Source organism: Rhincodon typus, chromosome 24 (assembly GCF_021869965.1).
Source record: "Rhincodon typus isolate 14 chromosome 24, sRhiTyp1.1, whole genome shotgun sequence".
NCBI classification, from domain to species: domain Eukaryota; kingdom Metazoa; phylum Chordata; class Chondrichthyes; order Orectolobiformes; family Rhincodontidae; genus Rhincodon; species Rhincodon typus.
In genome coordinates, this window is record NC_063355.1 from 25,533,462 (window position 1) to 25,548,945 (window position 15,484).

At 40.6% G+C, this 15,484-nt stretch overlaps 1 protein-coding gene across 1 annotated transcript in view; it reads left to right on the forward strand.

Moving 5' to 3' along the window:
• sec14l8 (SEC14-like lipid binding 8) overlaps positions 1-15,484 on the forward strand; it is a 74,981-nt gene that overhangs the window by 13,029 nt on the left and 46,468 nt on the right. The window contains exons 3-5 of the mRNA XM_048611725.1: positions 8,085-8,128; positions 10,032-10,094; positions 14,862-15,050. Coding sequence (XP_048467682.1) covers positions 8,085-8,128; positions 10,032-10,094; positions 14,862-15,050 — 296 coding nt within the window. The remainder of the gene's footprint in view (positions 1-8,084; positions 8,129-10,031; positions 10,095-14,861; positions 15,051-15,484) is intronic.

The following is a 15,484-nucleotide window of genomic DNA, read 5'->3' on the forward strand; positions in this document are numbered from 1 at the left end:
GTGCCACATTAGGTGGAGTTTCACTTTATCTCACAAAGTAGTCCCCAGTTAACCCTGGAAAGATGATTGCATGTATTGAAATAGAAGCACTTACAGATGTATAACAATGCTAAGTTAAATCTTGTTTTTTTATGGAAAATATAATTCCCATTATTACATAGGATGCTTCGGGTTCTCCCGAGGTTGTGAAAGATGCTAAATAAATGCATGTTTTTCTTTCTTAAATAGTCATGAAAATGTGGTTGTGTGGATTTTTATATATTAAAATGGCTAATCTGTAGATCATTGTGCAATGTTTTGAATTGCAATGTTATGCAATGAAAAGAATACAACCCTTAAGAATTCACCAGTAGTTCATTGGATTTTCATTGTGAGTTTGAAATAATTTCCATTTATGTTGGACATTAAAGGCATAGGACCAAGAATTACATCTGAAAGCTAGTTGCTATTGACTTGGCAAAATATATATAAATGGACAAGTTAATGCAATTTCATTTCTGAAAGTAACCTAAAAAAATAAAAAATGTTGGATATCCGAATTGGGTATAAAATCAATTTTGATATGTAATACATGTGGCGTTCAATTTTAACTCTGCCCGCACAATAGAAAAAGAGAAGATGGGACAGTTAAAACAAGTTAGAGTCTTCTCCCTCATCTCCAGTTGCCACCCCTTTCACTGCTGGAAGGTCTGAGTCTGATGAGGCCTTTCGGTTCTCAAGATGATTTTAACTTGTAATCATCACCGTGCTAAACCCCAATCAATAAAATCGGGGCAGGGCATGGATTGTGACCAGCAGTTACCTTGTTACTAGGTACTATCCCTTTAGGCCATCAATGGCAGGCTCCTCTCATACTAAATCCAGTTTCTTCCCATTGACCTCTTCAGCATTTCTTCTGATTTTTTTGAGAATCCATGCTGCAACACAGTAATGAAATCCAAAAATTAAAATGGCTCTGGTCTCATGGCACCACTGTCATTTAGCAGCACAGTGGTTAGTGCTGCTGCCTCACAGCATCAGGGACTTGGGTTTGATTCCACCCTCAGGTGACTGTGTGAAGTTGGCACATTCTCCCCGTGTCTGCATGGGTTTCCTCTGGGTGCTCATGTTTCCTCCCACAGTCCAAAGATGTGCTGATTAGGTGCTTTGGCCATGTTAAATTGCCCATAGTGTCCAGGGATGTGTAGACTGAGTGGATTAGCCATGGTAAAAATGCACGATTACAGAGACAGGGGGTTGGGTCTGGGTGGAATGTTCTTCGAAGGGTCACTGTGGACTTGATGGGCTGACTGGCCTGCTTCCACACTGTAGGGATTCTATGATTTGTGTTTCCCATCTGCCTTGATCCCAGCACTTGTGCCCAAGTTAAAAGTCTCGTTATGTTATGCACTTCCTGTACGTGTCACAATCAATTACCGTCATTTGCCTCTCTGAAAGAGATTGTGTGACTTTGGTGGTTAGGGCAGATTTTTAACAGTTAAAAATTAGAATGGAAATTCCTAGACTTTCCTAAACTTGATCTCTTCACTAGGAGTCAGCATCATGAATTGTTTGGAGAGTAGGGGATGTACAACCAATGAGCTGGCATTATCTGCGGTTAGGGTGAGCACTGATAGAACTGATAGGCATTTCTAACTTGTTTTGTACAATTCATATCTCACTTACTAAGAGAAAAAAGATCACTGATCATAAACTCTCAAGAACAAAATGCTTCCTGTGTTGTATCTTGTCCTCTATCAGCAGTGTACTCTAACTTTTAGTTGAAGGATATGTCTGCATAAATTCAGTTATGTGACTAATGTTTTTGTGAATCTATCACAAGAATATGCACATTTATTTCTATTCATAGCATTTGCAAATTAATAAAGCAATTTGAAAAGAAAATACTTACAGAAGTCCAAAATCATCAAGTCATTGACAATCTTTTTGCTTAGCATTTGATTCAATATTATGTATAATATTTTTAAACTAGATAGTGAGCATCAGACTTTGGATGCTATGGCCAAGATTTTATATTTTGGAGTTAATGTATGATGGTGAGCATATTTGCCATATAACATACTATATAACAAAGTTTCTAAAGGGATTGGATAGTGGAATACTTCTTCAGTTGCTTCTGACTCTCTGGTAGGAATTTCAATAAAGTTATCTGATCCATTCCATAGTTGTTTTCTGGACACCCTTAAAACAGGTGACTTTTGCTAGTGTATATAGTGTTTGCTAGTGTAAGATGTCACACGGAATAACCAAGCCCCCATATTTTTATCATATAATATTATTTGGACTAAGCATTGGATTTATTATCTGTAGCAAATAGTCATTTGATTGCCCAGAATTTGAGTATTGCTAAAAATATGACAAAACGTGACTTTTCAGCAATGTTCTTTAGTAAATCTGCTACAATTCCTTGGGCACTTACTTGAGAGCAAGAAATTGGAAAATCTGGTAGAAGCAGGTAAAATGGAGAGCAGCAGAGTTAGAAGGAGACAAAGGAGGAAATGCTCCGACAGCTGAAAAAAAAACGGATCAGGTATAAAGTTTTAGAACAGCACCAAGATGTTGGCTGCCAACAAAGACTATGAAAGGTGGCGAGCCATTATTCTGATGATGTAGAACATGGCACCAAAGAAGAAGCATAAACCTGTCCTTACTGTTGGAGTACACCCCTCCTCTTTATGCCCTTGGGTTATGTCCAGTGGCGTGTGTGTGCTACTGAGTGAACAGTCAAGATTTCTTCCTTTTTAGTGCCTTCCTCAAACTTAAGCAGGAACCTCGCCACACCATGCTTTTAATTGGAATACCTACTTAGTTCTTACAGTGGACCCACAGCTCCCTCCTTGTTTAGTTCGTCTGTTTTGTATTGTTAGTACAGACAAGCTGCTACTCCTGCATATTTTTTATGATGTTGTTTAAAAGGATGGGACTGTAGGACTGACAGGGCTTGCCACTTGTGTCAGTGCTCCTTGACATTGTTTGATGTCGCCTTATTTTTGTTAGCATGCCAATATGATGGATGTTAACTACAATTCTCCAGAGCATTATGCAGTTTAGTTCAATCCAGCAATGTGTGGAGGGCGCTCCCAGTTACTGAATAAACCCAATAAGTGCCAGTGTGGAGCTGGAGGAACACAGCAGGTCAGGCAGCATCAGAGGAGCAGGAAAGTTGATGTTTCGGGTTGGGAAGGGTCTTGACCTGAAACGTCAATTTTCCTGCTCCTCTGATACTGTCTGGCCTGCTGTGTTCCTCCAGCTCCACACGGTGTTATCTCTGACTCTAGCATCTGCAGCTCTTGCTATCTTTAAGTGTCAGTGGTGTCTCTGTCTCTTTCCATGAGCAATTCCCCAGCACCCACATTGTGTAACAGTGGGTACCATCTAGCAAATGGATTTTCCTCACAATTTGCTTTTGCTGAGAAGATCAAGCCTTTGTGAAATTGTGTTGTTTCTGAAACAAGCAAGCTTGAATTTTCTGAATACAGCAATTCCAATTTTTCAACTTTCTTTTTCACCGTCCTTACCACCTGGATTCATAATTATTAGTTTTTGAAGTGCCAGCATTACTGACCCAGTTATGGGCCATCAGTCTAAATCAGCTACAAAATGCTTGTTGTGTGTCAGCTGCTCTATTATTATCAGATGAGATGAAAATAGACTTGTCTTTATATAGCATCTTTGGTAACCACCTGACACCTCAAAGGACTTTACAGCTGATGAAGTGCGTTTGAACTATTGTAATGTAGGAAACAAAACAGGCAAATTATGCACAGCAAGCTCCCACAAACAGAAATATGATAATGACCAGCGAATTTGTTTGTGGGATGTTTATTGAGGGATAGATATTAGAAAGGACACCAGGAACTCCCACGCTTTTCTTCAAAATGAGTCCACTTTGATCCACTGAAGGGGTCACAGTTTAAGACCTTACTTGAAGGGTGATACCTCTGACAATGCAACATTCCAACATTACTACACTGGATGGTCAGCATTGTTTGCTGTGCATACATCTTAGAGTATAACTTGAATGGAGAGTGTCACCAACCAAGCCAAAGTGGACACTTATTAACCCTTCTGTTGTGCATGGTAGTAACAGTGAGGGCTGGAGGCTGGGTGATGAAACAGTCTTGGATGTCGCCTGCCAGATTATGCGTTAAGACACTGAAAAGGTTAGGATCAAACTAACTGGGGCTACATCTGATTCCATTAGGTTGAGAAAACATTTAATAAGGCATATGCGATCTTGAGCTTTATAAATGGAATACAAAAACGAACAGTGAACCTGTATAAGTACCATTTTGACCTCCAAAGAAGTTTTGTTATTAACTCCACTGCACTTTAAGAAGGGTGTGGAGATGGTGCAGAAAAGATTTAGGAGAGATAGTAAGAACTGCCGATGCTGGAGTCTGAGATAACACAGTGTGGAGCTGGAGGAACACAGCAGGCCAGGCAGCATCAGAGGAGCAGGAAAGCTGATGTTTCGGGTAGAGTTGCTCCAGGGAAGTAGGACTGGAGGCATGTGAACAGAAAGCAGAGCTGGGGCAGTTTTTCTGAGAACAGCGAAGTTTGGAAGTAGATTTATTTGGGGCCTTATTAACATTGGAGGCCTGGACAAAGTAAACAAAATTGTGCCCATTAGCAAAAGCTTGAGACCCGAAATGTCAACTTTCCTACTCCTCTGATGCTCCCTAACCTGCTGTGTTCCTCTAGTTCCATACTATGTTCAGTCTGACTCCAGCATCTGCAGTTCTTGCTATCTCCCAGTTAATGTTTCAAGTCCGGTAACCTTTTGTTAGAACTCTTACCGTGCACTGGCATGGACAGCATAGGCTGAATGGCCTTCTTCTGTATTGTCACCATTATATAGTTCCATTCATCTTAGGTCGCATTGACTGGGTTGAGGGAGAATGGCACTGTACCCTGAACAGTTATGGAACCATGAACTGCTGCGGTTCTCAGCAATTCTAAGTAGCTCATATGAAAGAAACTTATTTCAATTTCACAGACTATTGTAGACATAATCACAACTACACATTAGTCTTAGGATACAATGAGAAAACCTGTTAGACAACATTCTATCCTCTATCAGGAAAACAACAAACACAAGGTACTGTAATGCCTTGCAAACAGACTAGCACCATTATGAAATCTACCCTGCATATTAAGCAAAATCCCACTTAGTTGGTCCCCAATATTTTTGTCACCTTCATGAATAACTCAGCAGGCGACATCCAAAAGTGTTGCCTGCTACCCTGTGTTGCCCCTGTGCCCACCAGAGTGGTCCCCAGGTGTTAGCCATGATTCGCCTGGTAGCATTCTTACTTCTAAATTGGAAGGTTGTGAGGTCAAGTCCTAATCCAGAACTTGAACATGATAGGTCAGAAATTGGTGTATTTGCTGATGATTGCACAATGTTCAGCTTTTGCGATTCCACAGATACTGAATCAGCCAGTGTCCATCTGCAACAAGACCAGGACAAGATTCAGGCTTGAGCTGATTAATGGCAAGTTACATTCACACCATGCAAGTACCCAGCACTGCCCATTTCCAACAAGAGAGCATCTAACTGTCTCTCCTTCAATGACATTAACATCGTTAACTCCACTATTAACATCCTTGCGGGCTACCAGTGACCAGAAGCTGAACTGGACCATCCATGTAAGTACTGTAGCTAAAAGGGCAGTTAGGCTGGGAATTCTGCAGCAATAACTCACCTCCTGACTCCTTAAAGCCTGTCCACTAGCTACACAAGGAATCTAAGTGAATACTGTCCACTTGTCTGGATGTGTAAGATTTCAACAACATTCAAGAAGCTCAACATCATCCAAGACCAAGCAGCTAGTTTGATTGGCACTCCGTCCACCACCTTCAACATTCGTTCCCTCCATCATGGATGCATCGTGACATTAATGTGTAATGTAGCACCTTCAAGATGCACTGCAGCAACTCATCAAGGCTCCTTCAACAGCATCTTCTAAATCCATATTCTGTACTATCTCAAGGACAAAGGCAGCAGATGAATGGGAACATCAGCAAGCTCCCCTCCAAGCCACATACCATCCTGACTTAGAACTATATCATCATTCCTTCACTGTCACTCGGTCAAAATCTTGGAATTCCCTTCTAACAGCACTAAGGGTGTACCTCCAGCTAAGGACTGTTGTGGTTTAAGAAGATAGCCACCATCACCTTCTCGAAGATAATTAGGGGTGAGCAATAAATGCTGCCATTGCCAACAAAGCCCACATCGGTGAAAGAATGAAAAAATCCAGGCTGATATGACAGTCCTGACATATGCCCATCTTTTGAATGAAAGGGATGGAAAGTCAAATTGATAACTAAAGTTCAATTCATTTCTAATAGAGGTGGGTGATCTGCTCTGCCCGATTACTGCCCAGACTGTGAAGATAAAAAGATAATAGATGGGCTAACATGGTCCAAAAATTCAACCTATGTGTTTTATACAAAGGAAATTAGCTTATAAGTTCACTTTTAATCTAAACACAAACACAGTCAAGGCCTAATTAAAAAGCTGTTTGGTGAATTGAAGCTTATCATAGTTTCTCCCCTGAGCTCCTCCCCCAGTCCCCAACTGCTTATCTAAAAATCAAAGTCTACATTACAACTTTCTGACACTTTGCAACACACTTGTCAAACATCTTTTGGATTGCTTAATTACTCAAGGAGAGATCCAGTTTTGAAATCATTCACCAGGCAAAGTTGTAGAGACAGAAGCCCAAGTTTACACTGGAACCATTCTCTGCTTCTTCAATGCATATGCATCCTTTTTGAACAGTTTGGGACATCTAAAAAGGCGGATACTTTTACATGTGAAATATGTTACAGCTATAAGGAGAGACTGGACCATCTAGGGTTGTTTTCTCTGGAGGGGTGGAGGCTGAGGGGAGACCTGGTAGAAGTTTATAAAATTATGAAAGGCATAGATAGGGTTGACAATCAGAATCTTTTCTCCCCAGAGTTGAAATGTCTAAAACCAAAGGGCATGCATTTAAAGTAAGAGGGGGAAAGTTCAAAGGAAACGTGAGGGGCAAGTCTTTTTACACGGAATGTGGTAGGTGCCTGTAATGCGCTGCCAGGTGTAGTGGCGGAGGCAGATACAATACAGGAGTTAAGCACATAAATAAGCAAGGAATGGAGGGATGTGGCCCCTGGGCAGGTAGAAGGGATTAGTTTAATTTGGCATCATGTTTGGCACAATATCCTGGGTGGAAGGGCCTATTCTTTTGCTGTATTGTTCTATATTCTATGTTCTATGTACTAAGCAAACGCAATCACATGCATGAATATACAGTGCTGTAGAGGGAAGGGTACAAGACACACTGTGCAAAACATAAATTAGAAATCTGCATAGAAGCACATTATTCAATTGAGCAAATTTTTAGCGTACAGGTCAGTTGAACGTAATGTTCTGCCACATTGACTGTTCTAAAATCTGTAAAATGTGTGAATGAAAATTCAGTTTTTATCTTGAGTATTTCATGATGCAACTTTTGTCACTACAGTTGAAGGAGAATCCTGCTGTAATTCTGAAGAAGGGAAAGAGAAGTCAGAATGAGTAACTTTAGAGAATGCATAAGTGAACCTCCTGAGCAGGAAATTGAGTGTGAAAGATATCAGTGCTAAGTGATTTTGACTGAGGCTTTGGTGAAAGGGAGCATAAACTTTCCTCCCTTGCCTTGTTCCATCTTGTTATTATTATACTTTGTTTTACGTGCTGCATGAAAGCTTTTCTTATGTTGCATGAAAAGTGTTAGGAAGTGAATTGATAAGCACATGTGTACACGAATATCCGTGATGCCACACGAATTGCTAGGCTCTACAATCTCTGTACTGAACTAACAATATATTGTTGCACAGCACATGATGGGAGTTGGAGAAAGAAACCCAATGGCAGTTTCAATCCCTCCAAGTCTGATTGTCTTAAATTTCTGGGAAGCATAAGACAGAGCAGGTTTCATCATTTAAAATTGTTTTTTCCTCAATGTAGCTTTGTCTTGTGCTTATCTCTGATTGTAAAATTTGTTCTATGAGGAGAATAAAGAAAAGTGACTGAAAACTCTCCTTTGCAGCCAGAAGTTTCAACCTTCAGAAAGCAGAGTCAATGATTCGCAAGGTAGGAAAAACTGCTATTAAAAGTTGTACTGAATGTAAGTAATCATTTCATCTTCAATAAAAACTAGCAGGCAAGCCTCCCTCTTTCTCAAACAAAATTCCCCACACTTAGTTCCTGGATGAGACAGAGTGGAATGGCAAGTGTTGTTCGATGCTTCTGACCTTGATTGGGAATTCTTTGGTTGCTTTAATTTTCCATTCCTGTCTTTCATTGAAACTTTTATGAATGACATGGCCAAAATCATGAACTTTCTGATGAAGGAATTTCAGATTCAAGTCTGATCCTATTTGTACCTAAAGTAACGACATTAGGTTGATTTATATTCTGTGTAATTAAATTGTAACGTAGTGACATCCTTCACATTGGAGTTCTGCCTAATGCCTTTTCAAGATCGCTGTGCTCAAAATGTTCAATTGATTATTTAAGTTATTCACTGAAAATTGCAATATGTTTTGATGGTCATACAAACGCCACTATCTTGCAGGGTGTTTCAGATTTCAGTAACATGGTGCTCTGCACAACACCACCAACATACTTGGCGGGAGGTTACTATTGATCAGAAAGTTAATTGCAACAGCCATATAAATGCTACTGCTGCTAGAACAAGTCAGAAGTTGGGAATTCTGTGATACTTTTCTCCAAAGCCTCTCCACCATCTACACACCGCAGGGTCAGACAGATATGTGACAGAATGCCTTCAATGATTGGAACAATATCAGCAGGTGGATCTCATAGAATACAAGGTTCCCTGATTGGGGCTGTTAAATTGGTCCAATCAGAGAGCCCTGGCTGACAGATTTGAACAGGAGAGTCCGAGGTTTTGTTCACTTTAGGAGCTGGCTCTGAGCTAACTGGTGACTTGGTGATGGGCTAGCAGTCTTCATGGAGTTACTTTGATGCCCACTACTTGCCTCAATGAGTGCAGCTTAAGAAACTCAATCCAGGGCCAAGCATTTGATTGGCATGCCAATCAGCACCTCAAATACTCAGTCCCATGGAACACCACCACCTGCAAGTTCCCCTCTAGGTCACACACTATCCTGACATTGAACCATTTCAGCATCAATGGACAAAGAGTTGGAACTCCCTGACAGCACTGTGGATGGACCTACTTCACATAGACTGGACCGGTTCAAGAGAGTAGCTCACCACCACTTTCTCCAGGAAATTAAGGATGAGCAATAAATGCTGCCTTTAAGCAACAATGAGCAAATGAAATAAAAAGAGCCTCAGCCTTTTCAGAACACATTTTACTTGGTCTGCCACAATCTACTGAATACTTTGTCTTAAAATCCTGTGGTGGACTGTTATTTAATGTGGGAAATTTAAAGGTGGCTCAGAAACTGCTTTCCCATGCCTGCCCAAAGCCCCCAGGTGAATCCTGTCAGGTTCACTAGTGGACTGTTGGAGGTGGGAGTTCCGGGACTTGGTGTCCAATTGAGGGGCCTGTCATTGTGAAAGAGGGGCAGCTGGAGGATGCCCTGCTGCCCTTTCATCTGACCACCCTGCCACTCCTCTCATGGTCCCTGTCCTGCGCCCATTCAGGTGTGTCTAGGGATCGCACAATGAACATTGATGAAGACCCAGGAATATTACTTGTTACCAGTCACAGTGCTCAGAATGGTTTGCTGCTGGGTCTCAGATTGGGATGCAGATCTTGGGATGGGATTTCCAGCATTAGTGTCCTAAATCCCAAAGAAGAGCTGAGGCTGGGACTTAATTTGGTTGGACCTCCTCCACAGAAACATTTTCAGGATTCCCACCCGTTCTTCAGTCGATGGACATGAATCCCATTGTCAGCATTAAATCCAGCCCATGATGTCAGTGAAATAAATATGTTCAATGAGTTGATATTATGCTACATTGAAGGAGAAGGTCACATCTCTTCTGCATTAATTTTTAGCATGTTGAGTTCAGGAAACAGATGAAAGTTGACACTCTCACGAGTGACTGGGAACCTCCTGAGGTAAGACGCTAACTTTATCTAGCTTTGGAAATGAAACTTTGTCATCTGACTTTAAACTGATGAACCCTGAACTTTGTACTCAACATTTTAATTAGTACTGCATGTTATCAAATTTCCATGAGATGGAAACCTAATGTTTTGATGCCAAAGGAGAATCAGTTATGACCAAATATCTGAACTGATGCAAGTTACCTTTAATAGAATAAAATATAGTTATACTGTAATTAGATAGGACAAGTTGATGTAGTGAGCAGCCCAATTATTTCAACTGTTGCAGAAAAATGCAGTCCCAGCTTTTTATTTTGCTAAAGCAGTCAGTTATGTCACTTACAGAGTATAGGAGTTGGGATGTCATATTGTGGCCTTTCAGAACACTGGTCAGGCCACTTTTGGACTGCATTCAATTCTGGTCTACTTGCTACAGGAAAGGTGTTGTTAAACTTAACAGGATGCAGAAAAGAATCATAAGGATGTTGTCTGGGCTGGAAGTTTTGAGCTAGAGGGAGAGGCTGAATAATCTGGGACTATTTTCCCTGGAGCATCAGAGGCTAAATAGGCTGACGCTATTTTCCCTAAAGTGTCAGAGGCTAAGGGGTGATCTCATAGAGGTTTATAAAATAATGAGGGGAATGGATAGGGTGAATAGCCAAGGTCTTTTTCCCCAGGGGAGTCCAAAACTAGAGGGCATAGGTTTAAGGTGAGAGGAGAAAGATGTAAAAGGGACCTAAGGGGCAACTTTTTCCACACAGAGTGTGGTGTGAATTATGGAATGGCTTGTCAGAGGAAGTGGTGGAGGCTAGTACAATTACAACATTTAAAAAGCAGCTGATGGCTATACGAATAGGAAGGGTTTAGAGGGATATGGGCCAAACACTGGCAAATGGGACTAGATTAATTTGGGATATCTGGTCGGCATGGCCCAGTTGGAGCGAAGGATCTGTTTCCAAGCTGTACATCTCTATGACTATGTAACTTTATAAACATGAACACATAACTGACACTGAGAACATTTGAAACTCACCTGCCTTCCCTGCCAATCTCCCTCCATTCTTCAAGAATGCTACCCCCACAGGTGAAATAGGTCTCTCTTTCTTAATGGGTCTTTTTTTTTTTGGAAGCGGGCCAGACTGTGGTAGGAACAGGGGGTCTCTACTTTGAAGGAGCCAGGTGCTGCAGCAAAAACAAAAAGCAACAAGACACTTAGAAAATAGGAAGAAATATAATAATGAAGTGACATCATAAAATCTGCTTTCTATAGAAGTCTATAAAAGGCTGCTTTCCTCTCTGAAATAAGCCAGCTAATCCGTGAAAAATGTATGAGGAGAAATCTGATAATACAATTATGAATCACAGAATACTAGCAGCAGAGAGAAGGTCATGCAGCTCATTAAATGTACACCTACTCTTTAGAAGAGCAATCTATTTAGTCCTACTCCCTTCTCTTGCACATACTCTCCATTCTTAACTTGCTCATGAATTTTTACATTCAGTTATTTATACATTCTCTTTTCAAGGCTATTATTGAATTTGTATCTACCATTCTACCAGGCAGTATGTCCCAAATCCAAACCACTTGTCGTGCAAAACAAATTTCCCTCACGTCACCCCTGGTTCCTTAGCTGTTCACCTTAAGTCTGTACCTTTGTGTTATCAAGCCTTCAGCCATTGGAAACTGTTTCTCTTTATTTACTCTATCTAAACTTTTGATGATTTTAAACACTTCCATCAGATTTCCTCTTAGCCCTTCTGATGTTAGAAGAACTCCACCTTCGCTGGTCTTTCCGATTAACTGCAATTCCTCATCCCGGGACCCATTCTGTTCTGTGCCTTTTCCGAAGCTTTCTCTCGCTTCCTAAAGCATGGTGCCCAAAGTTGAACATAATACTTCAGTTGGGCACTAGAGGTTTAGCATGACTTCCTGGTTTTTGTATTCGATGCAACTATTCATAAAACCTAGTTTCCCACATACATTATTAACTGCTTTGTTAACCTGTGTTGTCCTGGGATCTGTTTCTAGCATTGCCACTGTTACCTACATTTACAAGTTTCAAGTCATCAGCAGATTTCAAAATTGTGCCTTGTACTCCCAAGTTCAGCAGTGATATTTGATGAAGAAAACAGTCAAAAAGAAAGAAAATCAATAATACAAAGAGACTAAACAGAAAATGAATGTGAATTATAAGCTTAACATCTAAAGGTACATAAATGTAACTATAAAATGAGTTGAAACAAGATGATTCAACAACAATAAGCTCATGCATGGCTATTAGAGATAATAAAGACATTTTTAATTTAAAAGTGTAAAATGAGGGAGAGAGGGCACCTCAAAATCAAAACAACCTCCCCAGTACCTGATCTACAAGTTGCTGCTCCTTCCTTGCTAGAGGATCTCCAATTGCTCTTTCTAGTTCAACAACCTGACCAACAGCCTTAGTTCAACAGTGAGCCTGCCCTCATGCAGCTAATTGACCAGTCCAGGTGAAATGAATGCTGAGTAACTGTTCCCTGACTTCTGACCTTTATTTGATTTGATTTTGATTTTATTGTCACATGTACCAAAATACAGTGAAAAGCTTTGTTTACCCTATACATGCACATCATGATTTTATAAACCTCTATAAGATCACCCCTCAGCCTCTGATGCTCCAGGGAAAATAGCTCCAGCCTATTCAGGCTCTCCCCATAGCTCAAACCCTCCAACCCTGGCAATGTCCTTGTAAATCTTTTCTGAGCCCTTTCAAGTTTCACAACATCTTTCCAATAGCAGGGAGACCAGAATTGCACACAGTATTTCAACAGTGACCTAACCAATGTCCAGTACAGCCGTAACATGACCTCCCAACTCCTACACTCAATGCACTGACCAATAAAGGCAAACATACTAAACACCTTCTTCACTATCCTATCTACCTGCAACTCCACTTTCAAGGAACTATGAACCTGCGCTCCAAGGGTCTCTTTGTTCAGCAACATTCCCCAGGACCTTGCCGTTAAGTGTATAAATCCTGCCCTGATTTACCTTTCCAAGATGCAGCATCTCTCATTTATCTAAATTGAACTCCATCAGCCAATCCTCAGCCCACTCGCCCATCTGATCCAGATCCTGTTGACCTCTGAGGTAACCTTCTTCGCTGTCTACCACACCTCCAACTTCAGTGTCATCTGCAAACTTACTAACCATACCGTCCTAGTAAATAAATGAATTTGAAAATGTTTAATGTGAAGAATATTTCCAGCTGAACTGAGACCTAAGGACAAGGGGGCTTAGGTAGCAATTGGCAAAAGTTAAGTTCAGAACTGATGCCAAGAAACATTTCTCCATACAAGAATAACTAATCGTCTTCAAGGAGGATGGAATTGTAACAGCTCCGGCATCATTGAAGATGCAATTCGATCCAGGGCAGGCTTTTGGTTACTTTGGAAAGATTGTATATGTTGTTGTAATGCTGTTTCAGTTTATTTAGCTTTAATGCATGTTACGGATGGGACTAACTATTTCTCTGTCCCCTCACCTCTCAGTTCTCTGCAACAAAATGTATTTTAAAGGGATTGTTTTAAACCTTTTGCGTTTTGTGATTTTGGGTAGTAAGACCACACAGCAGGCATTCAGGTTATTTAAACTCAGAAGAAAAGATAAATGTTTATACGCATGTGCACACAAATAAAGTTAGATTGTCAAAACAAAGCATACGGCTAGATTATCAACAATAACAAGTGGTTATATAATACTTTAAGGTACATACGTTGCAAACCTGGCTGGATTCTGTCTTGTAGTTTTCTTGCTGAGGAACAGAAGTTTGGAGTCTCTGGATTTCTAGACAAGGTTATGGCTGAGTTTCTGTAGTGGTGAAAATGAACTAGTCCCTGTTGTGGTGCCTGGTTTGACATTGTTAAACAGGGTTTACTGGTGGCTGTTCACACCTGCTTGTGAAAACTGGTTTCTCGACACCTCTAAATAAAAACCGAAAGAACTGCAGACGCTGTAAATCCGGAACAAAAACAGAAGTTGGAAAAGCTCAGCAGGTCTTAGGTTCTGAGGGTGGGTCACCAAACCCGAAGCGTTAACTCTGAATTTTTCTTCACAGATGCTGCCAGACCTGCTGAGCTTTTCTAGCAACTTCTCTTTTTGTTCTCTATACCTCTCTTATTTAAGGGCTGAGCTTGCAAGCTATTCTATGGCCAACGGGCCTCTAAATTCCACAAGTGGTTTTGTCTCCAGTATGGCTGAATATTCAATTAGGAGATCACCCTACCCATGGTAATTTACATCAAGAACTTTCCAGAGATATGAGGCACTTTGTTGTTGTCTTTCCAGAAGTGTCAAAGCTAGCCTAACTCTATGCTGCCAACTTAGCAACTTTATCAACTTTTTAAAGTCAGTTTTGAAAAGTCTACATCAACTGAAGTCAGTGTTGAAAGTTAGGAATATGATACCTTTATTGGTCATGACAGTAATTTTTAGCAAAATTTGAACAAATTCCATTAATTGTCCAGATCAACTGCTCCATTTTGAATATCAGAGAGAAGCCCAAATAGATGAAAATTTATTCCTCTTTTCTTTAAAATAACAGAAGGAACTAAAAAAGATACTAATCCAGTCAGAACCAATATACTCCCTACCTATAAGTACTGATGTCCATTTTTGGATGACCCCTTCTCTCTGTGATCTTCAGACAGGTAAAGGAAATTAGAAGCATGCTGGGGAATTAGCTGAAGTGTTTCAAGGGAATGTTGACTCTGGAAACTGAGCTCTGTGTCCTCTGCCAGGTCATTACTCGTTATTTCGCTGGAGGCATGTGCGGCTATGACAAAGCAGGCAGCCCTATTTGGTATGACGTGTTGGGCCCTTTGGATCCAAAAGGTTTGATGCATTCGGCATCTAAGCAGGACTTTTTAAAGACAAAAATCCGAGACTGCGAGCTGCTGCGAGAAGAGTGTTTTAAACAGTCTAAAAAGGTAAGGAGCTAGGAAGATTTTTAAAATGGATGAGCAGTCTTTGAGCCCTAACTCTTTTCGCTTTTTAACTCGGAACATCAAGTTTTCTTCTTGCCGAGCTCTTGGGTTCTGATAACAAGTTGTAGAAACCTATGAATAAGGAGCAGATTTAGCCTTTGAGCTTGCTCCACCATTCAGTAAGGTCATGACAATCTGATTACTCCATCATCCTGCCCTTTCATTCTCATGGTTATCAAGAATCTATCAATCTGTATCTTTACAATATTCAAAGACTCTGCTTCCACTGCCTTTTAAGAAAGAGAATTCCAAAGACAGACAATCCTCTGTCTTTATCTCTGTCTTATGACCCTCGTCCTTGATTCTCCCACAAGAGGGAACATTCTTTTTACATTGACCCTGTCAAGACCTCTCAGGATTTCATATGTTTCAATCAA